The following is a 27007-nucleotide window of genomic DNA, read 5'->3' as shown; positions in this document are numbered from 1 at the left end:
GCACATTGTTATCGGTGATGGCTACGCTGCTACACTTGACCGCCTGTAACCCAGCACTGTGGAGGCAGCAGCGAGGGTTGGCGGATCAGCCCACAGATGGGTTGTGAAACTCCCTTCCACCGTGGGCATCGAAGAGGAGCCGTACTCTGGCTCGCCAGTACAAGGCACCACAGCAAGTGGACGAATCGCCATCTGTGCGGGGATATAGAGCGTTGTCCCCTCGCACAAGCCGTGGGTTTTCTCCGGGTGCTCCAGGTTTCCACGTGAATAATCAACACGACGCGTCGTTAATCTGCTGGAAAAAAGACACATCTTTAAAATATTAATGCAATGTAGCAGCAGCAGCAGGAGGAGGATACTCCGAATTCCGATTCTCATCACCGTCATCATCTCAATCGTGCCGAGTTGTCGTTTGGCAATCTGTCCGTCAGTCCGTTCGTCAGTCCGCCCGTCTGATCGTGTGTCTCTCCCTCCGTCCAACTGTTCGATCGTCCATCCATCCTATTGGTTGGTTGGTCGGACTGTCCGTCCGTCCGTTGTTGTTTCGCCGCTGGGAGGATCTCCTCTGAGCCGTGCTCCTCTCTGGGTTGTTTCCGCAGGAGCTGGAGGAGGACTGCGCCCTGCACGGCTGCCCGGCACCGTTCGAGGTGGGAGTCGGGACATGACGGCGCTTCTCTCACCTATGCGATGAACTCTGTCTGTCCGTCATCCGTCCATCCATCCATCAGTCCATCCATCTGTGCATCCGTCTATCCGTCCATTCATCTATCCGTCTGTCCATCTGTTTGTCCATCTGTGATGTGAAGCCAAGATAGCTCTCGTAAAGATGATGCGATGGTAAGGTGTTCTGCTCATCTAAAAAGTTTATAAAATGTTTTTCTCATCAGGCCGCCACGGTGTAAACAAGTGCCATTGCCAACTCTGATCAACATCATCATGCGCTCCATCATCATCATCCACGCCATGTCTATACCGTTGTGTTGCTATTAGTTACATACCCTTCAGGAGACTGGTCACATTGCCCTAAGGGCCGAGTAAAGATTGATGATGATGATGATGATGATGACGGAGCAGTGGCGCGATCATTATAAGCACAGCGAGCTGCGCTTCGACTCGCACGGCTAACATCGGTGGCGAGTCCTAGCGTCCCGCTTGGAAGAGCACCCCAACAATACCAGGCCGGAGCTCACCCTCTGGTGGAAGAGCCGTTTGGTCCTCGGCGCCGTCGAGCAAACGCAGGAGCTGCGCCTATTTGACCTCTTGCCGGTTCGTCGGCTGCCGGTTTCACCAGCCCGTCGGTGTGAAGGGAGGGGCGGGCGGTGTGTGGCTGAACGCCGGTGCCTCGTGTCCCCTCGGTGTGTGCAGGATGCCAGCGACGCGGTGAGCGGGTACTCCACGCCGGAGGTCGCGAGGAGGTACGTACTCCTTGCTGTCCTTAATAGAGGTTTTTTTTTTTTGTTGCGTGGGTTAGATCGCGTGAATGTAAACCTGTCGTTATGCCCGCCACCACCGCCTGACGCAGCCAATTAGTAAGGTTTTGTCACGTAAACAAGACGTGCCGATTAGTTTACCAGTTCAGCACGCCGGTGTGCTGGAGAGTAAACCCACAGCATTCACAATTCGAGTACTGTGACGTCTCGCCGGTCATTACAAGCCAGCCTCATCGGCCTCCTCGCTGTGTCACCGGCGTTGGCCAAAACCTTCCCAAATGTAGCCGGGGGAGCCTCCCAGAAGCGATGATTCGGGAAGACAGCGTCATTCAGACGCTGTCTCTCCGACGGACCTGTTCTGCGTCATTCAGACGCTGTCTTTCCGACAGACCTGTTCTTCACCTGAGGACGGCTGCTTGCGTTGTGGCCGAAACGTCGTGAGAATTATTTTATTATGATTTATTTTTATTATTTTATTATTTCCCTTCTGCGTGACTTTACCGAAAGAACCAAGAAGATGAATCCCTGCAGTCACGAAAGCTTTAAATCGAAATTTAAATGTTTCTTTTTTTTTTTCATGGCACGCACGGTGTCTGTGCGCGTGCTTCCACAATGCAACGTGACAGATCATCGTCATCATCATCGCCATCGTCATCGTCGCCATCGTCGTCATCGTAATGACATTTCCCAGCCCCATTTTACAAGATAAATTAAAAACTTCTATCGAGTTGTGGTAATTACTGCCGCTGATTAAAACAGTGAGTAATTACCCCTGAAACAAATTAACGCTAATAAGGAGAAATAAATTAAGGGGCGTTCGTGGCAAATAAACGCTAACAAAAACGGCGATATGGGGAATGCTTTGCAACATCTAGTAATTGCTATTTAGGGAATAGGCACGGTGTTGAATGTGTCATCGAGTTAAAAAAAAAAACCTACACATTTTGTCGCGAGTCCGAACGGCATCTTGAAATTAAAAGGGGCAACATTTATGAGTTCAAAGAGACGATCTTTTTTATTGTAACATTGTGAGAGGGGAGTCGATTGAGAGGTAGGCCACGCGCCAGATCCGTTGAGGATCTTGAAGCTGAATTTTAAACAGCAGGAGATGGTTGCGATGTTGATATGCCTGGTTGTTGTTGGTGGTGGAGGTGGTGGTTGTGGCGGGATGATGAGACACCGTCGCACGCCGCCTGGCATTTTAAGCGGGCGCCCAATTTGGCGGAACGTGCAATTACCGGCCATTAAGTGCCGGAGGAAAGTGCTGACATCAAGCGGATTGGATCGCGACGCGTTGTGGTGGGTGGGGGGGTGGTGGTGGTGGTGGGTTGGTGGGGGGGGTAGTGGTGGGTGGTTGAGTCGCGTGCGTCCGTGGAACCGTTCACCCCCAAACGCCGCCGCCGCCACCACTTCGTGTCACTGGCAATTGGGGGGCTTTGGAGGAGTCAGGGGAGACCTGGACCCCCCCACCCATAACCCCTCCACGTATTGCATTGGTCAGCAGCAGCCGCAGCAGCTCCACTTGCACTGGGGAGCCGAAGGTCGCCGGTTTGATTGGCGTGGAAGTTGAAATAATGGAGCGAGCTTCTTGAATTTTGTACCGACGTCCCCCCCGGCCCCCCTCCAGTCCACATGTGAGGCTGTGGTAGGCTGTGAGTGTGAGGCTGTGGTAGGCTGTGAGTGTGAGGCTGTGGTAGGCTGTGAGTGTGAGGCTGTGGTAGGCTGTGAGTGTGAGGCTGTGGTAGGCTGTGAGTGTGAGGCTGTGGTAGGCTGTGAGTGTGAGGCTGTGGTAGGCTGTGAGTGTGAGGCTGTGGTAGGCTGTGAGTGTGAGGCTGTGGTAGGCTGTGAGTGTGAGGCTGTAGTAGGCTGTGAGTGTGAGGCTGTGATAGACTGTGAGTGTGAGGCTGTGGTAGGCTGTGAGTGTGAGGCTGTAGTAGGCTGTGAATGTGAGGCTGTGGTAGGCTGTAAAGTCACGTAGGTAAAAAATAAAATAAATGAAAACAACTAAATTGAATCACGATCTTTCGGGCGCAACACAAGTGTCCTTCTTCAGGTTGGGACAACGTAGCGAAAGCACAACCGCTTAAGTGTGTCTAAGAGATGGCTGTGACGAGGAATTATATAGTCGCGGGGGATGGAGGGAGGGGAGGGGCCAGGGTGAGTGTGTGGGCGGGCTGTGGGCGGGGAGGCAATGATGTGAGGAACGGGGTGGGTGCAACGTACGGAGTCAAACTGAAGCTTTGTGATGCCGCGGGCGGAAGTAGATAAGAAAGCTTAGATTAAGCAGCCTTTTGTTATGCGCTCGGGGGGTAAATTGCGCAAGCTGAAAACAACGTGTGGCAATGGTGATGGTAGTGTTTTAAGCTGGGGGTAACATACTGGGAATATGAATATGATTATGAAAATAAATCTAAACTGGCTGTCTAGCAGTAAACTGTTCGGCAGCTAAAATTTTAATTTGGTTAATTACATCCTTGCAATGATTGCTCGAATAGAATCCATCATCTCGGTTGAAGTTACGTCTATGTTTGTATATCTGGAAAATTTGAAAGGCGCAAGTTAAACTTGCACGCTCGAAATAACGTGTGGCAATGGTGATGGTAGTGTGTAAAGCTGGGAGTAGAAGACTGAGAATATGGATATGAATATGCAAATAAATATTAACTGGCTGAATGTTAGGCTGTAGTAGGGTGTGAATGTGAGGCTGTGGCACACTGAACATTGACATGCCCATGCGCGTTTGTCTTGCAGGAGTTCTTTACTGAACGCCAACTTGGATGACGGTCTCACTGGTGAGTGTCAATTACGGGCGCATCATCATCACCACCACCACCACCACCGTCACGTCCGCTTGTTAACGCGGCCCACCGCAGGCCGCCCTCGTGAGCCGTTCCGGCCTTCCAAGTGCTCCTCGCTAGCAGCACTCGGCGGCCTGTTGGAGGTTATCCGAGGGTTTGGTCGTGCGGGGTGGCTGTGTCTTTGTCTTTGTCCCCGCATGCCGGCGCTTCACGCTAACGGCCGCGTGCCTGCGCGCAGACCGTGCAATCGGAGATAATTGCGCCGGGGAGATGCGCGGAAAATTTAATGGCGGAGCACGAACGCGGCGAAGGCGAACGAACGAAACGAACGGCGGTGGCGACAGCGGCGGGCGACGGCGGCGGCGACCGATGAGTCGTGCAACCGCCGCGACGGAGTCACGTTGCCAACCTCGACCGAGTTCCGACGTTTACCGTTCGCACGCCGTTGACGTTAGCCATGGCGGGGAATGGCACGCCATCGAGGCTCCGTCATGGCCTATCGACTTCTCGCGCGGTTCAAGGCGCGACGAAACAAAATAAAAACGTGGGCACCTGTAACTGGCATCAGCGGCGCGCTAAGCGCTGCGCCACCGCTCCCCGCCGGCGTCAGCGTGACCCTGGGATGGCAGTACGGCAATTCGTGGACTAACCTCCATCTGTTCCATCTCCCTTCACGTTGGCCTCGAGGAAGAGCCCGAGTCCTGGCTCACTATGATAGGGCAGTACGGTAAAGTGCGGTCTAACCTCCACCTTGTTTCCATCTGTACGGGGATCGAGTGTTTCGCCCCTCCCTCGCGATACGCGTGGGCTTTCTCCGGGCGCTCCGGTTTCCTCCGCACGCGAATAACAAACACGACTCGTCGTGAGTTGGCTAAAAAAAAATATCTCGCGAATAAAAACACCTTAAGGATAAACCCCCCCCCCCCCCCCGAGAGCGGCATCAAGGCCAAGCTGAATAGGCGCCGCTTGTGAGAATCCATTGGGACAGCACGTGGCTTCCGCGGAGAAAAAAAGAATGAATTTGATTTAATATTAAAATATTAAGCGCCGTTAATTGCAATGCGGGGTTAATGATTTATGATTCAAATTTGAAACAGCTGTCCACTTTGGAAACAATGAGACGCAACTGGAATTGTGTGCGTAGTTGTTGTTGTGCGTTTCGTTTTGTTCCGCCTCAATTGCTGCCTTCGGTCTCCGGCGAGACGGTTAGCGCCGTGGTGTGTGATGAGTGTGTGGTGTGGGTGGTGTGTGTGGTGTGTGTGGTGTGTGTGATGAGTGTGTGGTGTGGGTGGTGTGTGTGGTGTGTGTGATGAGTGTGTGGTGTGTGTGATGTGTGTGTGGTGTGTGTGTGATGAGTGTGGTGTGTGATGTGTGTGTGATGAGTGTGTGGTGTGTGTGTGATGAGTGTGTGGTGTGTGTGGTATGTGTGTGGTGTATGTGTGGTGTGTGTGTGGTGTGTGTGTGGTGCGTGGTATGTGCATGTGGTGTGGTGTGTGTGTGTGGTGTATGTGTGTGGTGTGTGCGTTTATGGTGTGCGTGTTGTGTGTGTGATTAGGAGTGTGAGTGTGTGCGGTGTGTGAGTTATGGTGTGCGTGGTGTGTATGTGATGTGTGTGTGGTGTGTGTGTAATGAGTGTGTGATGAGTGTGTGATGAGTGTGGTGTGTGTGCGTGGTGTGTGTGTGATGAGGAGTGTGAGTGTGTGCGGTGTGTGAGTGGGAAGAAACTGGTGCACTCCGAGAAAGCCCACGCATGCGAAGGAGCAGCGCTCTATCCCGTACAGAAGGGGACAGACGATATTAGCCCGCACTTGGCTGTTACCGCCTTCTCCTGGCGAGCTCGGGTACGGCTCCTTCTCAGGCACCCATGGGACGGTTGTATCACAGCATCCGTGTGCGATCCACCAACCCTCGCCGTTACTTTCGCAGCGCTAGGTTACGGCGTAGCCACCGCAGTGCGGATATGACGGTACATCCAGCAGTGGACTGACAAAGCGCCCTATGTCCCTGTTTTATTATTATGATTAATGTTTGCAAGTCATCTATATGATAAACAGCATTTTACTCTTTCATTAGGGCCAGCGTAGTTTCATTAGGAACTCATCTTCGCGCGAGTTTTGATTGAAATTATGGATTATTTACCCGCCTCCCCTTTCCCCTGCCCGTCCATGGTGAGTCGACACGCTGTCTCGTGCGCTCGCCGCATGTTTTCTCTCGGGCAGATGGCCGGATAATTAAACATCAAGGCCGACGGAGAATCAAAATTGTGGCTCGGGCAGACGCGACCGCCGGGCCAGTCGCTGGAGCAGATGCTGTCGTCCGTGTCGATGCCGACGCGCGTGCCGGCGTGCGTGCCGATGCGCGTGCCGGCGCGACGGGGGGGACCTGCCAGGGTGGCGGCACGGCTGTAACGCTCGTGGCCTCGCGGCAGCAAAGCGGCCTGCGTTCGATTCCCCGACTCGGGAGGATTTTCTCGCGTGGTGTCTCTGTGTTTGTCTCGCCCCCTGTTCTGCAGAGTGGATGGGTGGGTGTGAGTGAGTGTGTGGGTGAGTGGGTGGGTGAGTGAGTGAGTGGGTGAGTGAGAGGGTGGATGAGTGGGTGGGTGAGTGAGTGGGTGGGTGAATGGGTGGGTGAGTGGGTGGGTGAGTGAGTGGGTGAGTGGGTGAGTGGGTGAGTGAGTGGGTGAGTGAGAGAGTGAGTGGGTGAGTGAGTGGGTGATTGAGTGAGTGAGTGGGTGATTGAGTGAGTGAGTGGGTGAGTGGGTGAGTGAGTGGGTGAGAGGGTTCGTCGGTGCGCGGGTTAGTTGGTGAGTGGATGGGCGGGTGAGTCAATGGGTAGTGAATGGGTGGGTGGGTGAACGGGTCGATGAGTGGGGCGGCGTCGGTACCGTGTGGTGGGTCATTGAGTGGGTGGGTGGGCGGCTGAGTCAATGGGCGGCGAGTGGGTGAGTGAGCAGGTGTCTATGCATGTTGAACTTCTTTCGCACCCTACATAGCCAAGCGGGCGGCCCGTCGGCCTTGCTCAATTCTGCGCTCGAGGAGCTCGCGTCTGGGACGCAGTCCTCCGGCCTCACGCACGCCCTTTCTCTCTCCCCCTCTCTCTCCCCCTCTCTCTCCCCCTCTCTCTCCCCCTCTCTCTCCCCCTCTCTCTCCCCCTCTCTCTCCCCCTCTCTCTCCCCCTCTCTCTCCCCCTCTCTCTCCCCCTCTCTCTCCCCCTCTCTCTCCCCCTCTCTCTCCCCCTCTCTCTCCCCCTCTCTCTCCCCCTCTCTCTTCCTCTCTCTCCCCCTCTCTCTCCCTCTCTCTCCCCCTCTCTCTCCCCCTCTCTCTCTCCCCCTCTCTCTCTCCCCCTCCTCTCCCCCCCTCTCTCCCCCCCTCTCTCTCCCCCTCTCTCTCCCCCTCTCTCCCTCCCCCTCTCTCTCTCTCCCCTCTCTCTCTCCCCCTCTCTCTCCCCCTCTCTCTCCCCCTCTGTCTCCCCTCTCTCTCCCCCTCTCTCTCCCCCTCTTTCTCCCCCTCTCTCTCCCTCTCTCTCTCCCCTCTCTCTCTCCCCCTCTCTCTCCCCCCCTCTCTCCCCCTCTCTCTCTCCCCCTCTCTCTCCCCCTCTCTCTCCCCCTCTCTCTCCCCCTCTCTCTCCTCCTCTCGCTCTCCCTCCCGCGTTCCACTCCCGCAGGGAAGTTCGACGGCCGCCGCCGGAGCAAGACGTTCTGGCAGAGCCTGCGCAAGTCACCCAAGGCCTCGGTGCCGAGAGCTGACGGCCACAGCAAAGGTGATGCCTCCCGACTCCCCCCCCCCCCCCGGCTCTCCCCCGCCTCTTCTCTCCGGCACCCGGAGGTTTGGTTTGCGTTGGGTTTAAAAATGTCGCGTGGCGGTGGTGGTGGCAGCCCCCTGGTGGTCACGTGGGTAGCGAGGCTTTAGTGTCCCCCCCCACACCCCACCACACCCCCCACCCCCCCCTTTCTGAGCATGAACCTCCTGGAAAATAGTCTTGAGACTCGGAGAGGACTTTCTGGGCCCGGCGGGGAGAGGTGGGGCGGGGTGGGGGGGTGTGCGGGGGGTGTAGACAGTGGGGGGGGGGGGGGGGGCTGGGTACACCCTGCACCACCAAATGTCCCCCCTTGGCTCCCCCACCCAGGTTCCCATTCCTTAAAAGTAAATCACTGTTATGGTGCCCACCCCCCTCCTGCCTCACCCACCCCCCCATCCGAGAGGAGCTCGAGTGGCGGTGCGTGACCCCGGCGCGTGACCCCGGCGCGTGACCCCAGAGCGTGACCCCGGCGCGTGACCCCGGAGCGTGACCCCGGCGCGTGACCCCGGCGCGTGACCCCGGCGCGAGCGGATGGCGCCGCGTTCGCGGTGTCCGGCGCTGTGCCGGTACCACACCGCCAGACGCGGCCTCTTCCCCCGCGGCCACACTCAGGAGTTGGTGGAGTGCTCGCTGCGTTCCGCCCCTCCTCCTCCGTGATCCTCACCCAGTAGCATAACCAGCGTGGGGCAGGGGGGTGCCTTGCCTCCTCCCCCCCCTCCGTGATCCTCACCCAGTAGCATAACCAGCGTGGGGCAGGGGGGTGCCTTGCCCCCTCCCCCCCCCCACCCGTGAGATATGTTTTCAGCAACACGTGTCAAAGAACAACAACACTCGTGTCATGATGCGATCAGGCAAGAGGAGCCGTGATATGCAATATCCTAGGTGCGACCGTGCGAGACAAAATGGAATATCGGGACCTCGTCTGGCCGATTGCCGCACCCCCCTGAGCTGCGAGTGTTGTTAGCTACGCCACTGTCACCATCATCATTCCCACCACCATCATCATCATCACCATCCTCCTCCCTCTTCCCCTGCACAGGAGGAGGAGGAGCGGTGGCGGTGCGCTTCGTGGCGAGCGAGATCACGATGTGCGACGAGGACCGCATCCGCCTCATGAACATGGTGAAGGACCGTCAGATCACCATCGACGAGGCGCTCGCCAAGGTGGGGGGGGCTACACGCACGTGCACCGCGTCTGGCACGGGGGGTGGGGGGAGGGGCTCGGGGGTGGGGGCTCCCCGTGCGCTTGTGCCACCAGCGACGTGCGAGAGTAACGCCGCCAACCAAATCCTCGGTGCCTTAGTCTGGCTCTGTGAGCCTCGGTGATGAGCACCGAACCCGAGGGCAGCCTTCGTCTGGCTCTGCGAGCCTCTTGACGTGACATCGAAGCCTCGGGGAGCCGGAGGATCTGAGCCACGGCGATCGACACCGAATCCTGGGACGGGAGCCTCGGCCTCCGAGCCGCGTCCTCGGCTACAACGGACACCGCGTGGGCTCCGCTCCCCGCTGCGGACTCGCTCGTTACCCAGCAGGCACTCACCGGGTCCTCGTGGCCGGCGCTCGCTACGGGGACGCGCGTGGCCCTGCGTGCGGCGCGACCGCGACAGCGACAGTGTTCAGCGTGCGGGTCGGGGCTCAACTGCGCGCCGCCGCCGCGCCGTTGAGCCGCGCCAGGAGAGGGAGCCCTTGGCCACGATTGCGGAGTGGAGGCGACGAACTCTCTCTTTCCGACCTCTCTCTGAACTCTCTCTCTCTCTCCGCTCTGAGCAAGTGCATTGCGAGCCTCTTCCCAGCCACTAACCGCACCATCGTAATCTGTGATCTGTCCACTGCTGGATGAAGGCCCTCCCCCCCCCCCCCCCCCGAAGCCCTGGCCGTCTGTCACGGTCCTACTGAGGTGGTTGAGCCAGATGATTGCGTCAGGAGTAGCAGAGTAGTGAATCACAGCTGTGATGATGATGATGATTCCTTCGTGTTTGTGAATTGGAACATCCGGCCATCGTTGTGCATTCCACGGTTCCTTTCTGGGTGATTACCATAGTCACCGCACACTGACCCCCCCCCCTAGAGTTTTTAATTTTCCATTTGTACGTAACCAACCGTGCGAATCGAAGGTGCGGGGGGAAGGACAACACAATTCAGCAAAAAAAATATTGCTGTGGTTTTCCCAACTGATGATGATTGCTTGTGTTGCAATCGAAACGTTGTGATTTAATTTATTTAATTTTCTACCCACGTGACGTTACCGAAAGAACCAAAGAGTATGGATCCCTGCAGTCACGAAAACTTCAACTCTAGACGAAAATAACATTCTAAATAAGCGAATTTTCCATCTGGATGATTTAAATGAGCGTAGCTCCGGTGACTTCCTAATATCGGAAGCAGAAGCGTTCCATGCGGCCGCAAAAGCGCGCATCTCAAGGCGCGCGATGCGGTGACCCGTCCTTCGTTCGACGGCTAGCCAAAAGCCACCGCTTGCAAGGCTCACCGGAGTTCACGTGATGCTTTCTGCTCCCTGACGGCGTTTTCGCGCTCTGTTTCCGAGCGCACTGCCCGACGACCCCCTCGCACGGGCGATCGACTCTTGGCATCGTCGCCACGGCAGCGGGGGGCTCGAATCGGCCGCTAAGTCGCAAACAGCCACGGCGAGAACCCTTTTAGCCCCTGGTTTTATGGCCCACCCCACCACCCTTGCCCCCGGCGGTGTTAGCAATAAACCTTTGATCAATTTGCCAGCTTTCCTGCAGAGCAATTCCCTAACAGAGACGCGCTGAAGTTGTTTTGTTCGTCACCCCTGTGAGCCAGCGCTGTGGAGGCAGCAAGCAGCGGCGAGGGTTGATGGATCACCGTGACCAGCCGTGGGGAAACCCCTCTAAGTGGGCGTCGAGGGGGAGCCGAACCCTCGCTCTGCCAGGAGAAGGCTGTCCTTCAACGTGCGGGATAATCTCCGTCCGTCGCTTCTGTGTGGGATTGAGTGTTGCTCCCCCCCTTTCGCGCGTTGGGGTTTTCTCCAGGCGCTCCGGTCTTCTCTCGCGGGAAAGCGCTCGTGAAATTTGGGCGATAACACCTTGACATGTAGAGGACTGCAGAGCTTTGTCTGCTACAGCTGCCTTCCCGCTTGTCTGTGGTTCCTCCTCCTGGCGCCTCCGTGTCGTCCTCCCTCTCTCTCTCTCTGATTCGTCTTTCCTCTCTCTCTCTCTCTCTGAGTCGTCCTCTGTCTATCTGAGTCGTCCTCTCTCTCTGAGTCGTCCTCTCTCTCTCTTTTTTGTTACGATCAGAGGAAAGAAGAAGATGCTCGGTGTAGTCGGCACTTTGCTTCGTTCATCATTTCGTTTTTTTTTATGCTTTGCTTTATGTAAACCCCCCCCCCCTTTTTAAATGAAAGATTTCACAAAAGATTTCACGCTCTGCTCTCCTTACCCCTTCCCTTTCTCTACCCCCTCTTTCTCTGAGTCGTCCTCTCTCTCTCTGTGTCTCTGAGTCGTCCGCTCTCTCTCTCTGAGTCGTCCTCTCACTCTCTGAGTCGTCCTCTCTCTCTCTGTCTCTGAGTCGTCCTCTCTCTCTCTCTCTCTGAGTCGTCCGCTCTCTCTCTCTCTGAGTCGTCCGCTCTCTCTCTGTCTGAGTCGTCCTCTCTGTCTCTGATTTGAATTCTGAATTCGTCATTTCTCTCTCTCTGAGTCATCTTCTGTATCTCTCTCTCTTTCTCTGAGTCGTCCTCTCTCTCTCTCTCTCTGAATCATCCTCTCTCTGTCTCTCAGTCGTCCTCTATCTCTCTGTCTCTGAGTCGTCCTCTCTCTCTCTCTCTGAGTCGTCCTCTCTCTGTCTCTCAGTCGTCCTCTATCTCTCTGTATCTGAGTCATCCTCTCTCTCTCTCTGTCTGAGTCGTCCTCTCTGTCTCTGATTTGAATTCTGAATTCGTCATTTCTCTCTTTCTGAGTCATCCTCTGTCTCTCTCTCTCTCTCTGAGTCGTCCTCTCTCTCTTTCTTTCTCGAGTCGACCTCCATCTCTCTTTGAGAGCGATGAGTGGGCATGTGGAGGCAGCAGCTTTGCGAGTTGACATCATTAGGAAACGATGTTTGATCGTTTTCACGAGAGTTACCTTGACCGTTCTCCGCTCCACGCAAATGGACAGAGCAGTTACATTAATTGGTTCGTGCTTTCCACCTTAGGAAAGCGATTATAGTAAACGGTGACTCGAACGGCTGGACATGTCATCGTGTTCCTTACTGAGAAATTACTTCCCCTTATTATTTTTATTACAATGTAAGTGCTCAACTGTTGTGTCCGATTGGTCGGCTGATGAGTGCTGCGCATGCACAGGCAAAGCAAGTACGGTTGCTTGGAGGGACTCATCGTTATCAGCCAGCCATGATCAGTCCTCGCGAATCAACTCACTCACTCATCATCTCACTCAGTCAGTCACCGACTCACTCAATCACTCACCTACTCACTTGATTGGTTACCTGCTCACCTACTCACTCGTTCAGTCACCCACTCACTCGATGGGTTACCCACTCACCGACTCACCTGATCAGTCACCAACTCACTGGATCAGTTACCCACTCACCTACTCACTGTATCAATCACCTCGTCAATCGGTTACCCATTCACCTCGTCCCACAATCCGTCACCCACTCAGTCTTGCAAATACGAGTCATCGCCTGGTCTCTCGAAGCCTCGCCTGGCTTTAACACATTTGCTGGAGGCAGTAGCTTGATGAGGCCTTCATCCAGCAGTGGATTGACCATGGCTGACCTGACGATGGCGACGAACCGGTTGTAGGGGAGAAGGGTATGTGGATGCCCAAGGGCGCAGGAGGAAGAGGAGGCATGGACGGCTTCCTGGAGAACGGAGATGAAGGGGGGCGTAGGAAATGAGTCGTCGTGGCGAGTGCGTGGCCTGCTGATGAGTTCTACAAAGTCTCCTTCAGCGGCGGGACTGGGAAAATCACTTCCTCAACGAGAAGTGAACGCAGCGCCAGACCCCAGACACAGCCTACACAGCCCACACAGCCCCCGCAGCCCACACAGCCCACACAGCCCACACATCCCACATAGCTCACACAGCCCACACAGCTCACACAGCCCACACAGCCCACACAGCCCACACAGCCCCTACAGCCCACACAGCCCACACAGCCCACACAGCTCACACAGCCCACACAGCCCACACAGCTCACACAGCCCACACAGCCCACACAGCCCCTACAGCCCACACAGCCCACACAGCCCACACAGCTCACACAGCCCACACAGCAAACACAACCCACACAGCCCACACAGCCCCCGCAGCCCACACAGCCCACACAGCCCCTACAGCCCACACAGCCCACACAGCCCACACAGCTCACACAGCCCACACAGCAAACACAACCCACACAGCCCACACAGCCCCTACAGCCCACACAGCCCACACAGCCCACACAGCGCACACAACCCACACAGTGCACACATCCCACACAGCCCACACAGCCCCCACAGCTCACACAGCCCACACATACCACACATCCCACACAGCCCACACAGCCCACACAGCCCCTAAAGCCCACACAGCCCACACATCCCACACATCCCACACAGCCCCTACAGCCCACACAGCCCACACAGCCCCTACAATCCCCCCAGCCCACACAGCCCCCATAGCCCACGCAGCCCACACATCCCACACAGCCCCCACAGCCCACACAGCCCACACAGCCCCCGCAGCCCACACAGCCCACACAGCCCAAACAGCCCACACAGCCCCCACAGCTCACACAGCCCACACAGCCCACACAGCCCACACAGCTCACACAGCCCACACAGCCCACACAGCCCCCGTGACGAGAGGAGTCATCGCCGCCACTGCGCCTCCGTTTCCTGTTTAGACATTCGGGATTTATTTTTTTCTGCTGACACAGAACTCTTGAGTTTCGTTCTCGATCTGAATCACCCCGAGAGACGGGGGGCGGAGAGGGGGCAGCAGGGGGTGGGGTACGGGGGTGGGGGTGGGGAGGGAGGGGGAGGCAGGGAGGGATCTGCTCGCTGTTATCCGAGCGCTTTTTGTCTCTTGACGAACATTTGTCGCACTGCAACTCTCGGCGCGATCGCCCCCGCTCGGTGAGACCCGAGCGGTGTCCGTCCGGAGTTCCCGGCACTATTCTGTTTGACTCCGTGGCTCTCTGTGAGAGTCTATGAGTCTCTATGACAGTCTATGAGTCTCTATGAAAGTGTATGCGTCTCTATGAGAGTGTATGAGAGTCTCTGTGAGAGTCTTTGTTAGAGTCTCTGTAAGAGTCTATGAGTCTCTATGAGAGTCTATGAGTCTCTATGAGAGTGTATGCGTCTCTATGAGAGTGTATGAGTCTCTGTGAGAGTCTATGAGTCTCTATGAGAGTCTATGAGTCTCTATGAGAGTGTATGAGAGTCTCTGTGAGAGTCTCTATGAGAGTCTATGAGTCTCTGAGAATATCTGAGAGTCTCTGTGAGAGTATCTGTGAGAGTCTATGAGTCTCTATGAGAGTCTACGGGGTCTCTATGTGATTGTGTGTGTCTCTATACGATCCTAGGTGTCACTATGTGAGTCTATGAGTCTGTGTCAGTCTATGGGGTCTCTGTGTTCATGCATGGGTCTCTGTATGAGCCTAAGTGTCGCTATGTGAGTCTATGAGTCTGTGTGAGTCTATGGGGTCTCTATGTGAGTGAATGGGTTTCTATACGGTCCTAAGCGTCACTATGTGAGTCTATGAGTCTGTGTGAGTCTACGGGGTCTCTGTGTTCATGCATGGGTCTCTATATGAGGCTAAGTGTCACTCTGTGAGTCTATGGGGTCTCTGTGTGAGTCTATGGGGTCTCTGTGTTCATGCATGGGTCTCTGTATGAGCCTAAGTGTCGCTATGTGAGTCTATGAGTCTTTGTGAGTCTATGGAGTCTATGTGAGTGAATGGGTCTCTATACGATCCTAAGTGTCACTCTGTGAGTCTATGAGTCTGTGTGAGTCTATGGGGTCTCTGTGTTCATGCATGGGTCTCTGTATGAGGCTAAGTGTCACTCTGTGAGTCTATGAGTCTGTGTGAGTCTATGGGTCACGGTCAGCGGCCCAAACCCGGATTGGAACTCACGCTGTCAGCGGCTCCGGCTCAGTGGCAGCAGCGTCTCTCTCTGACCTCTCAGTCACCCGGTCACCTCTTTCACTTCTCTTCCTTAAACCCATTCCATTACCCCCTCCCCCTCCCCCCACATTCACCCCCACGCCCCCCCCCCGCCATAAATCTGGCGTCTTTGTGCGAGTCTGATTGGTGCTCACCGCTGACTGCGTGACTCTGCGTGCGCGCTTGACACTCGCCACCCACCCCCCCCTGTGCACCGTGCCGGCCCTACATAGGCGTTCGCAGGCAGCGCTTGCCCCCAACAGTCTGCTGAGGCTAAATTTCGATTTAAAACTTTCGTGACTGCAGGGATTCATCTTCTTGGTTCTTTCGGTAAAGTCACGTAGAATGGAAATAATAAAATAATAAAAATAAAACATAATAAAATAATTCTCACGACGTTTCGGCCACAACGCAAGCAGCCGTCCTCAGGTGAAGAACAGGTCTGTCAGAAAGACAGCGTCTGAATGAACACCACCAGGCTTGGCAGCGTATATTTAAGCTGAGTTGGAGGGGGAAGAGCGCCTTGACAAAGGAATTTGCTGCTAAGGCTCTATGGGTGCCTTACAGCCTTCGCTGTATATGGCTATAAGGTACCGTCCCCCCTCCCTCTGGTTACTTTAGCAACGTGACGCGCCTTTCTTTGTCCGTCCGTTCGTTTGCGGCGTGCATAGTAATGAGCTTTACGGGGACGGATAATTTCCGACAATTGACGAAAGAGTCGTACGTTGGCGCGCACGTGCGTGCACTCACATTGCGTGCGCCTGTGAGTGTCTGTGTGTGTGTGTGCGGAAATTTGACGGTGGGGGTGGGGGGTGGCAGGGTATGGGTGGTGGTTAGCCGCACTGCGCTATGAACCCGGCGACCCGAGTTCGATCCCCCGTTCACGGGCAGCAGAGTCGGTTAGGAGTGGTGCTGGCCACCCAACCCCCCCTCCCATCCCTCCCCCCCACAGCATTTGTGACAACAGCCTGTTAAAGGTTGTACGGGTGATGATTGTCTTAGTGCATAAAGGTTACGGGGGGGGGGGGGGCGGTAGTGTAGTGGTTGCTATGAACCCAGCGACCCGAGTTCGATTTCCGGTCCTGGGTCTCCCCCTGATGCAGTCTGGGAACATCGGTGCTGGAGCGAATCGGTGAGTGAAGTTCACGGGAACGATAACCACGGTAGTAGCGGTAGAAGAGTGAGCAGGAGGCGGCTGACCGCCGGCGAGCGGGCGAGCAACTGGAGCGATTTGGCGAGTGCCGGGAGCATAACGATCGCTCCGACTACTGCTGATGCTGCACTGTGAATTCTCTCCGGTGCAGCAGCGAGGATCGTCATGTGCAGCGGAAAACGCCTTGGGGTTGTGGGGGTGGGCTTGGTGGTGGGGGCAGGGGGACTTCCAATTTGCACGAAGCGATAACGCGAGGAAGCCGCGTCGGAGCTGACTTTGGGGAGATTGCGTTAAGAATTAACCCAGGGTCCAAATGGGCAGACGCTAGAGAGCCCTCCAACTCTAACACTGAGCCGCGTAGTTCTTGTTTCAGACGCGACCTGGCTCCCGCAAATGATGATAGTTCAACGAAAGTGGCTCGTCGTGTGCACATTGACTGCAGCCAAAAAATATTCCAAGCGCGCGACGTCGATTCTAAAGGTTGGAAGGAAAAACCGGAGGACCCGGAGAAAAATCCACGCGACCAAATATACAGCAGCAGTTGTCAGGGTTGGGATCAAACCCAGACCTCCAGTATACCAGGCGAGGTAGTTATCATCTCACCACCGTGGTGGTAACGGCTCGCTCTCTTGCGTCACGACATGGCGGGTTGCACTCATCCCCTGCTCGATCACTTGACACGGCCAAACGTAAAAATGAGCATCGTTGTTTAAGAGACGCTCTGATGTTTCACGTGTGGGACAACGGAACACGCGGCGGAGACGTCTGCCTCTCTATTGCCTTGGTTACATTCTCCACAACGAGTTTGTCAATGCCAGACGATTCAAGAGTGCCATCGCTCCCAGTGGCCTCCTAACATCGGAAGGAAGAGCGTTCCAGACGGCCACAGTCTGTGTTCGATGGCTGAGCCAAAAGCCGCCGCTGCCGCCGCTGCTTCTACGAGGATGGCCGGAGTTCGCGAGGTGGCGGCGGCGGTGCTTTATGCTGCTTGACGAGACACCGGCGAGGTTTTGTGCCCTGGAAGGAGACGGATGTAGCAGGCGACGTTTCGGGCAACGGCCCTGCTTCACATCGCACCAAACATATGCAGTACGTGCCGCGAAGAAGCACCGTCGCCCGCGAACGTCGCCTGCTGCGTTTGTTTATTTTGACGCCGCACACCCAGTGGTGTGTGTTGACGAGTGCTGCTGCTGCTGTTGTTGTTGTTGTTGGTTGAGCACCACTACCGCAACGCAGCAGCGGCCGCGAAAGCCTCGGCAGTGGCGCCCTTTTATTTATTATTTAATCTCCCCCCCACCCCCCACCACACTAACCTGGCCCCCACCCCCTCTTCGTCCTCATCCCAATTCCAATTTTACCACCATCCACCCACCGCCACCGCCCCCCCCCCCCGCCACAGAGCCCCGTGGCTGTGAATATTTCCAAGGAACGCGACAGCAGCGTGTGTAGAGAAGGGGGCCTTCGGGTCCCCTCGGAGGGGTCAGAGACGCCGAGCCGACACCGCGGCCGAGAGCCAGGGGTCTCCATGCCGGCGTGTGCGGAGAGCCGCCTTGCGCCCCGCAGGGACAGCTGCCCGAGGCGACGCACGCGCTCCTCTTGTCGTTCGAACGATTCACGCGGTGGGGAGTGAGTGAGAGTCTGGCGTTGGTGGCTGTGTCAGTGTGTCCCGCACGTTGAACTTCTCTCGCATCACCATACGGAGACGACCGTTGCCCGTCGGAGGTGCCAGGGGGGACGGACGACAAACTTGGCACGACAGAAGGCGGTTTAAGAGAAGTTCGTTTTCAATTTCGGCTGTCCGGGATGAGTGGGCCACTGGACGCATACAGTCGCTCCCGGTTCAGGAGTAGGGGGGGGTCGGCGGCGGGGGGTGGGGAGTCCTATTGGCCACGCAGGGGTGGGGGGGTTTGGGTGGGGCACGTGGGGGGAGGGGGAGCTATGGGGGTGGGGGGGGGAATGGGGGCGGTTTTGGGGGTTCTCATCTGGAACTGAGCAATTGAGCGAGTGAGCGAGCGTTACTTGCGTGGCTCATCTCGGTGGTGGCGGTGGTGGTGGCGGTGGTGGTGGCGGTGGTGGTGGCGGTGGTGGTGGCGGTGGTGGTGGCGGCGGTGGTGGCGGCGGTGGTGGCGGCGGTGGTGGCGGCGGTGGTGGCGGTGGTGGTGGCGGTGGTGGTGGCGGTGGTGGTGGCGGTGGTGGTGGCGGCGGTGGTGGCGGTGGTGGTGGCGGAGGAGGAGGAGGGCTGGAAGAGCGGGCGACTCGAAGGATGAAAGCGTTTTTCAACTTGCTTCGGGTGAGACGCCCGGGAACATCGTTAGCGCTCCACTCGCTGCGACTCTGAGCGGAACGGGAGGAGGACGAGGAGGAGCAAGGGGGGGGGGGGGGTACGTGGAGGAGGAGGACGAGGAGAAGGAGGCTGCTTGGGGAATTGTTAGTGCAATGTCAGGCACGCGCGCACGCTCTGTTTGCGCTCTCTGAAATTTTTTCTCGCTCGGCTTTTGAGAAACTTTAAACAGCTGTGGAGGAGTTGTTGGGGTTGGTGGTGGTGGGGTAGAAGGGGGCTGCAGCGGTGGCGGTTGTGAGAGGGGCCTCACACTTCACAAGCCCCCACCACCACCACCACCAGCCCCACATTCCCGAATGTTTGAGCCCTCCAGTCCACACGGTTGTCTGCGCCGAGGTTTAATTGGGCACGAGGCAAAGTTCCTTGCCGTGCTTCAGCGGAGTCTAACGAAGCGTCGCTCCGCGTGTGGCGGTCGTGGCGGCGATGATTATGGCGGCGGCGGGGTGAAGGCTGTCTTTGTAGTCGTGGCAGGTCTCGGAGGTTGTGTTTTCCCGTCGGCGGCGGTGGTGATGGCGATGGTGGAAGTGATGATGGTAGCACTTGTACGGATGGTGGTTGGCGGTAGTGGCGGTGGTCTGTCCCCGTGACCTCCTGCCAGCGGGCGCTCGACGCTTCACGTGGCCTTAACGTGCACATTGCCTGGCACAACAAACGCCGTGGTGACGTCACCGCCACTTAGTGGCGAATGGCGGTTGTTGTTGGTGGTTGGTGGTGGTGGTGTTTGAGGTGGTGTTGTTGTTGTGCTTGTGGCAGTAATTGCTCTGTTTGGATATTGATTCTGCCGGTACTTGTCGGTGACGAGTGGCGGCAGGGAGGGCGCATTGTTCAAAACCACTCCGGCACGCGCTCCCGTAGGGGGGCCACTGGGGGGTCATATTTGTGCCCCTTCCAAGTGTCGTCGTCATCGTCAGCCGTGGTCAATCCACTGCTGGACGAAGGCCTCGCCAAGCCGCCACCGCCTGCGATTCAACACCTGCTGTGGACACGAGGAGCTCATTTTCGTTGCTCCGTCTCTCCCCCGTGGGACGTCCTCTCGGACTCATTCCATTCCTTGGCTGCCACTCCGTTATTATTATTCCCCCCCCCCCCCTCCTCCGATTAGCCACGGTCGGCTACGTACGGCGCGAAAGAGGTTCGACATCCGTACGTAAATTCTCGACCTTTGGTGTGCCATCGTCCCTTCTAGGCCGTGGCTCGTGCTCTCTGATCCACGTGTTCCTCTTCCTCTGTCTCTCGCCGTGGATCGCAAGCGAAGCGTCGTCTCCACCCTCCCCTTCAATGACTGCTTTACTGAGCCCGTGTGTCGTCACAAGCCAGTGGTGTCACAAGCTGCTGCTACGAGCTGTGTTCAGTTTCATTCAATTTGTGAAATTCTTCACAACCGATGCCGAATCGCCAGGACCCATTCATCTATCGCCCGCCGCTGATGTTAGCCGTGTTCGTCGCCTTTAACCCGAACTCCAACATGTGCACACAAACACACACACACGCGCGCCTACACACGCACAGCCACCACTAAACACACACCCACACCCATCGTGTAGCCTTATCACACTGTTGGGGCAAGTGCTGTTAGCGAACACCTATTAAGGCCGGCGCGGTTCACCTAATGAAGGGGTGTTGTGGGCAGCACCAATGCCAAGCCGCCTTTGTCTCCCCTGTGCTGATGTTTTACATCCGAGTAAATCTAGAGGAGACCCCGCACTGGGTTCATATACAGCCCGTCACTCGCCACCAATGTTGGCCGTGAGCGGTGGTGGATCGCGGGGCCGGTTGCGCTAACCGCTGTGCCACCACTCCCACCCCCCCGCCCCCCGCCCCCCCCGCTCCACCCACGGTCCGACAGCAGTGCGACGATTCGGAAAACCGCACGAGAGCGCAACATCGGCACGTTTCAAAAGTCCGCGTGGACTCTCCCATGGTTAATTTCTGATTAATTCTAGGAAGAAAAAAAAACAACGGTGGCACGTGCATTTGACGGATACGTAGACCAAAGTGCTAAAGCAAGTAAAATATACACATCCGCCGGTCAAAGTATTTATTGTTTTTGATCTCGCCAGGGCGGTACAGAAAGCAGGTCTTGCAAACCTCCGTGGAGATTTGCACTCAATCGGCGGTCGCCTGTGGTCTCAGCTTGGTCAACAGTGGCTGCAAACCCATAGACTCACACAGGGTTCTATAGACTCACAAAGAGGACCATAGACTCACACAGAGACCCATAGACTCACACAGAGACCCATAGACTCACACAGGGTTCCATAGACTCACATAGAGACCCATAGACTCACACAGAGACCCATAGACTCACACAGAGACCCATAGACTCACACAGGGTTCCATAGACTCACACAGAGACCCATAGACCCACACAGGGACCCATAGTCTCACACAGAGACCCATAGACTCACACAGAGACCCATAGACTCACAAAGAGACCCATAGACTCACACAGGGACCCATAGACTCACACAGACCCATAGACTCACAAAGAGACCCATAGACTCACAAAGAGACCCATAGACTCACACAGAGACCCATAGACTCACACAGAGACCCATAGACCCACACAGGGACCCATAGACTCACACAGACCCATAGACTCACACAGAGACCCATAGACTCACACAGAGACCCATAGACTCACACAGAGACCCATAGACTCACACAGAGACCCATAGACTCACAAAGAGACCCATATACTTACATCGAGAATCATTGAATCACACAGGGATTAAACGACTTGCATAGACTGAGCAGTGATTTAAACCGGGTTCTGAAGTTTAGTCGTGAGTTGATGGCCTTTGCCCAGCGATCAATATCTGGACAACAAAAACCCCATCACATTAAGTTTGGTCCTGCGCTGAAAGTTGGCTGAATTCGACCTCTGAGAATAAAAAATTGTCGGTTTTACCGTCACGTGACGAACATTTCTCTCGGTGAGGGAGTGAGTGAGAAAGTGCTGCCCTCTACTATGTGTAGGTCAGAGGTCAATTGTCTCAGATGCAGCTATGTGATGTCTGCTTTCCCGGGCCGTTCTGTGTGTGTGTGTAGGGAATGGTAGCGTAGTCGTTAGCACACAGCGCTACCGAACCCGGTGCTCCGAGTTTGATTCCCACTCACGGCCAACATCAGTGGCGAATATCTAAACCAGCCATGGGCTTCCCCTTATCCTCACAAGAGCACAGTTCCCAGGGCGGTGCGTACGCATCACCGCTGAGGAGACAAAGGCGGACGGGCGTGGTCCTGTCTACACCACTCCCCTCGTGCGGCGGGGGGCCCTTACCTGTATCTCTGTGTGTGTGCGTGTGTGTGTGTCCACGTGCTCAGCTGGAGGAGTACGAGAGCCGCTACCAGCGTTCGCACAGCCTGGACTCGCCCCGCCCGGCCGCCGAGAGGAGGCCAAGCTGCCCCAGCGAGGACCGCGGCTCCGTGTGCGAGGTGAGAAACCACGCCGTCGACGACGTTGTCGATGACGTCATTGTCGTTGTGACGTCATAACGGCTAGTCCCACGTGGTCATCGTTGTGGTCGGCATCGTTTGGCACCCCTGGACGCCGCTTCGTTGCCGCTGCCATCGTCGTTGCCATCATTGCCATTGTGGTCATCGTCATGGTTACCATTGTTGCCATCATTGCCATTGTGGTCATCGTCATGGTTACTATTGTTGTTGCCATCGTCGTTGCATTTCGGGTGCCGACGCGGTGACCCGGCCGGGGGAGCGCCTTTCATCATTGCGGAGGCTCGCGGTTCGGTTTCGGCGGGCCGCCCCGGCCAACGCTGCGTCTCTGCGAGTATTAACCTACTAAATGCTCCAGGCCATCCACGTAACTCGCTGGTGGGTGGACGCTAGAGAGCCCGTGGCATCATTAGAAACGAGCAGAGGGCCGTCGTGTGTTGGTGTCACGAGTTAATTTTTTTGCCAATATTCCCCCAAACAAAATCACCCCGCAAATCACTCAATTGGGATCATGCGCGGCAGCAGCGGCAGTCATCGCCGCCGTGCTGGCAGCCGCACAGAGACAGCTCCTACTGGGGGTGCTCTCGGCGTGTTCAAGAGATGAGATGCGATGTCAACAGCGCCCGGCGTAACGGAGGGCAGCTCTATCGCGAACAACTCATCGTCATAATCATCGTTGGCATCTTGGTGGTCACATCATCGTCACTTCAACACGATATATGCCACTTGGTTGAGCCATCATTTGTGGCCAGGTTGCTTCTGAAAATTAAGTGAACACCTCAGTGGCCTTTACCTAGTAAGATAAAAAAAATAGTTTAGTTCTATTTGTATTTTTCGATTTAAAGCTTTCGTGACTGCAGGGATTCATCTTCTTGGTTCTTTCAATTAAGTCACGTAGAAGGGAAATAATGAAGTAATAAAAATATGATGTTTTATTTATTTTATTATTTCCCTTCTATTTGTATCTTTTTTTTTGTTATTTGTTTACCTTTCTTATACTCTGCACTCGTACCGTTCTGAGCTGCACCAACTGGACATCTGTGAACAAGAGCTTCATAGCTCATCGGATTGCTCCAGCACAAATACATCTTCTGATTCTGTCCCATCAGCATCAACATCATCACTGTCACGGTCATATTATCGTCTTCGCTCTTTAGCATCGTCATCGGAATTCCATTGCCGCCACAGCCGCCGTATTTACACCGACCGTTATTTTCATTCGTTACGGGCAGGGCAGTGTTGTTACTTACTCTTAGTTTTTTTCGGTAAAGTCACGTAGGTAAAAAAAATGAAATTAAAAATAATAATAAAATAATTAAAAAATCACGACATTTCGGAGGCAACACAAGTCTCCGTCATCAGGTGGGACCGTCACAGCCAGATTTGCTACAGGTGGGACCGTCACAGCCAGATTTGCTACAGCATTTGCTACAGCAAATCTGGCTGTGACGGTCCCACCTGATGACGGAGACTTGTGTTGCCTCCGAAACGTCGTGATTTTTATTATTTTATTTTTTATTAATTTTAATTGCATTTTTTTTACCTACGTGACTTTACCGAAAAAACTAAGGGTATGAATCCTTGCAGTCACGGAAGCTTCAAATCTCGGGCAGCGTTGGTCCACATCATGCGGCGCGCGCATTTGACAAATCCGCGAAGTTGCCATTGAGAACCTGGGTTGGAGCGGCGGTGCAACGGTTAGCACGCCGGCGCAACTCCTGTGATGACGTCAGCCGCGGCGTTTTGAGGTTGCGATTTCGGTGTCCCCCCCCACCCCCACCCATCAAACTGCGGAGGCCGTTGCTCTTGTGGCGTTCGAACAATGGGGAGGTGTGGATCCCAACGTGGGTCCGATGTCCACAGGGTCGTCAGAGCAGCGGCACCCCCCCCCTCCCCATACAGCCACTTGGTCATTGTGCAAACGTCGTGGGGAAACTCTCGCGCCCGCCCGCTCGCTCGATCGCCCAGTCCCTGCCCTAGGCAAACACGGTGGCGGCCGGACGGTGAGGGGTGGTCTCGTGATAAGGATAATAAAGGAACTTAATTTGGAGCTTTCGTGACTGCAGGAATTATTCTTTGGTTCTTTCGGTAAAGTCACGTATATTTCGATTTAAAGCTTTCGTGACTGCAGGGATTCATCTTCTTGGTTCTTTCGGTAAAGTCACGTAGAAGGGAAATAATAAAGTAATAAAACTAAAACATTATAAAATACAATTCTCACGACGTTTCGGCCACAACGCAAGCAGCCGTCCTCAGGTGAAGACCAGGTCTGTCGGGGAGACAGCGTCTGAAATTTCGATGAGCGTCTGAAATTTCAGACGCTGTCTCCCCGACAGACCTGGTCTTCACCTGAGGACGGCTGCTTGCGTTGTGGCTGAAACGTTTTGGGAATTATTTTATTATGTTTTATTTTTATTATGTCCCTTCTACGTGACTTTAACGAAAGAACCAAGAAGATGAGTCACGTATATTTTCCGACTCTCTGTTGTATTACAATACATTTCTATTTCATTTATACCTGATGACGATTGCTTGCGTTGCAATCGAAACGTCGTATGCTAGTATTTTATTTATTATTTTATCTTTATACGTGACTATACCGAAAGAACCAAAGAAGAATGATAGCAAAGAACTCGGCTCTGAGTTGTACAAGTTGGACGGGCTTTATCTATCCACTGCTGGATGGACGGAGAAGTGCAACCCCCCTTCCGCCCCCCCCCCCTTCCCCCGCAAGGATCTAGTTGGCATCCTCTTAGGTTTTTTCGGTAAAGTCACGTAGGTAAAAAATTAAAATTAATAAAAGTAAAATAAAAATAAAATAAAATCACGACGTTTCGGAGGCAACACAAGCTTCTCTCACTTGATACAGCTATCGTGCTGCGACGGTTCCACCTGAAGACGGAAGCTTGTGTTGACTCCGAAACGTCGTGATTTTTATTTTATTTTTATTTTACTTTTATTAATTTTAATTTTTTACCTACGTGACTTTACCGAAAAAACCTAAGAATATGAATCCTTGCAGTCACGAAAGCTTCAAATCTAGAATTGGCATCCTCTTGTTTGTCTATCTCTCTCTCTCTCTCTCATTTCACTCCTCTCTACCTCTTGTCTACTGCTTCCTTGTTTGTCTCTCTCTGGAAATCTCGTCAAGGAGGTTAAACCATCGCCAGGGGAACTCCGGTCATCCTAGCAGCAGCAGCGGTGGATTTTGGCTGGCCGTCGAACAAAGACGGTCACCGTACCGTGCTCGCTTTCAGATGCGCCTCTGCGGCCGTCTGGAATGCTCTTCCTTCCGATATTAGGAAGCCACTGGAGCTATGCACTTTTGCATCTACATTGAAATCTCATTCATGTAGAACTTCTTGTTGTGTTTAGTTTGTTGTCCCCCCCCCCGCACCTCCGATTATCACGGTTGGCTGCTTACAGTGTGATAGAAGTTCAACATACAATAAAAAACTATAAACTAATTTTATTTTACCAGGGCAGGCCCACTGAGCTATACAGCTCTTTTTTAAAAGTCACCTACGTGACTTTACCGAAAGACCCAAAGAGTTTAAATATAATAGCTCAACAGAATGGCTCATCACGTGGAAATGTATTGCATCCAAACACTCTAGAAGCATGTTTCTAAATGGGAATGGAAAACCCGAACGACCCAGAACAATAATCCACACTCCTCGGTCTCCCAGCCGATGCATTCATTCCACTACAACAGATCCAAAATGCGTCCGCACGTTTAATTTACAACCGACCACACTTGCTCCCCCCGTACCTTCTCGTAGAAATGCACCGGGCTGTCCATCTACTCGCGGTGTTTATTCGAGCTCCTCACGCTGTCATTTAAATCTCTCCACGGCCTTGCCCCCCCCCACCTTACCTCGCTTCTCACGTCTCGTTTTACGTCTCCTCCCGCCCGCTCCACTCTCAATCACTCCTCCTACTCATCACCGTCCCCCCTCCCCCGCTCCTTGTGCACAATCCCGGTCCCGCTCCTTTTTCCTACTTGCTCCCTTGCACTGGAGCGAACTTCCCCTCCACATGAAGCGAGTAGCATCCTCCCTGTCTCGTGTACTCTCCTCCTTGGCGCGTCGTTCCCTCCATCCCTAGGTACCCGCTGTAATTCTCTTACCCACTAACCTGCCTCCCCATACCCCGTCCCTAGCACTTTAGCTACCCTCATTGTACCGCTCATAACCCGTGTAATGCGCCTTGGATAAAAATCTTTCATAAATACAAGATAAGAACACGCAAACTCCAAATGTACAGCAGGCGTCAGGGTTGCGATCGAACCCACGACCTCCTGTATACCAGGTGAGGGAGTTAACATCTCCTAGCCACCGTGATGATGATAAGAGAGAGAGAGACGGGTAACATCCAAATATACAGCAGGCGTCCAAGTTTGGAATCGAACCGTCGACCTCCTGTATAGCAGGCGAGGGAGTTAACATCTCCTAGCCACCGTGATGATGATGAGAGAGAGAGAGACGCAATCTCCAAATATACAGCAGGTATCCGGGTTGGAATCGAACCCACGACCTCCTGTAGACCAGGCGAGGGAGTTAACATCTCCTAGCCACCGTGATGATGATGAGAGAGAGAGACACGCAAACTTCAAATATGCAGCAGTTATCCGGGTTTGGAATCGAACCCACAACCTCCTGTATAGCAGGCGAGGGAGTTAACATCTCCTAGCCACCGTGGCACCCTACACATCCGTACATCCCACTCGTGTGTACCTCCGCATGTCCCGGAGGAGCATGCCTCTCGGTGGGCCATTGCAAGTGGCCCCCGTGTGGCCCCTGGCTCACCAGCTGAAGGCCGCGGTGCGCTAACCACTGCGCCACCGATCCACGCATGCTCTCACTCGCTCGCTCACACATAAGCGGCACGCGGCGAGCAAC

At 54.9% G+C, this 27007-nt stretch overlaps 1 protein-coding gene across 5 annotated transcripts in view; it reads left to right on the top strand.

The window, feature by feature from the left end:
* LOC144948641 (uncharacterized) overlaps positions 1-27007 on the top strand; it is a 298072-nt gene that overhangs the window by 213376 nt on the left and 57689 nt on the right. For all 5 annotated transcript variants that reach the window (XM_078878262.1, XM_078878261.1, XM_078878264.1 and 2 more), the window contains exons 3-8: positions 600-647; positions 1366-1415; positions 4182-4222; positions 7892-7987; positions 9066-9190; positions 21978-22088. In XM_078878262.1, coding sequence (XP_078734388.1) covers positions 600-647; positions 1366-1415; positions 4182-4222; positions 7892-7987; positions 9066-9190; positions 21978-22088 — 471 coding nt within the window. The remainder of the gene's footprint in view (positions 1-599; positions 648-1365; positions 1416-4181; positions 4223-7891; positions 7988-9065; positions 9191-21977; positions 22089-27007) is intronic.

The sequence above is a fragment of the Lampetra fluviatilis genome, chromosome 50 (genome assembly GCF_964198595.1).
Source record: "Lampetra fluviatilis chromosome 50, kcLamFluv1.1, whole genome shotgun sequence".
NCBI lineage: Eukaryota > Metazoa > Chordata > Hyperoartia > Petromyzontiformes > Petromyzontidae > Lampetra > Lampetra fluviatilis.
This window is presented reverse-complemented; position numbering and strand designations above follow the sequence as displayed.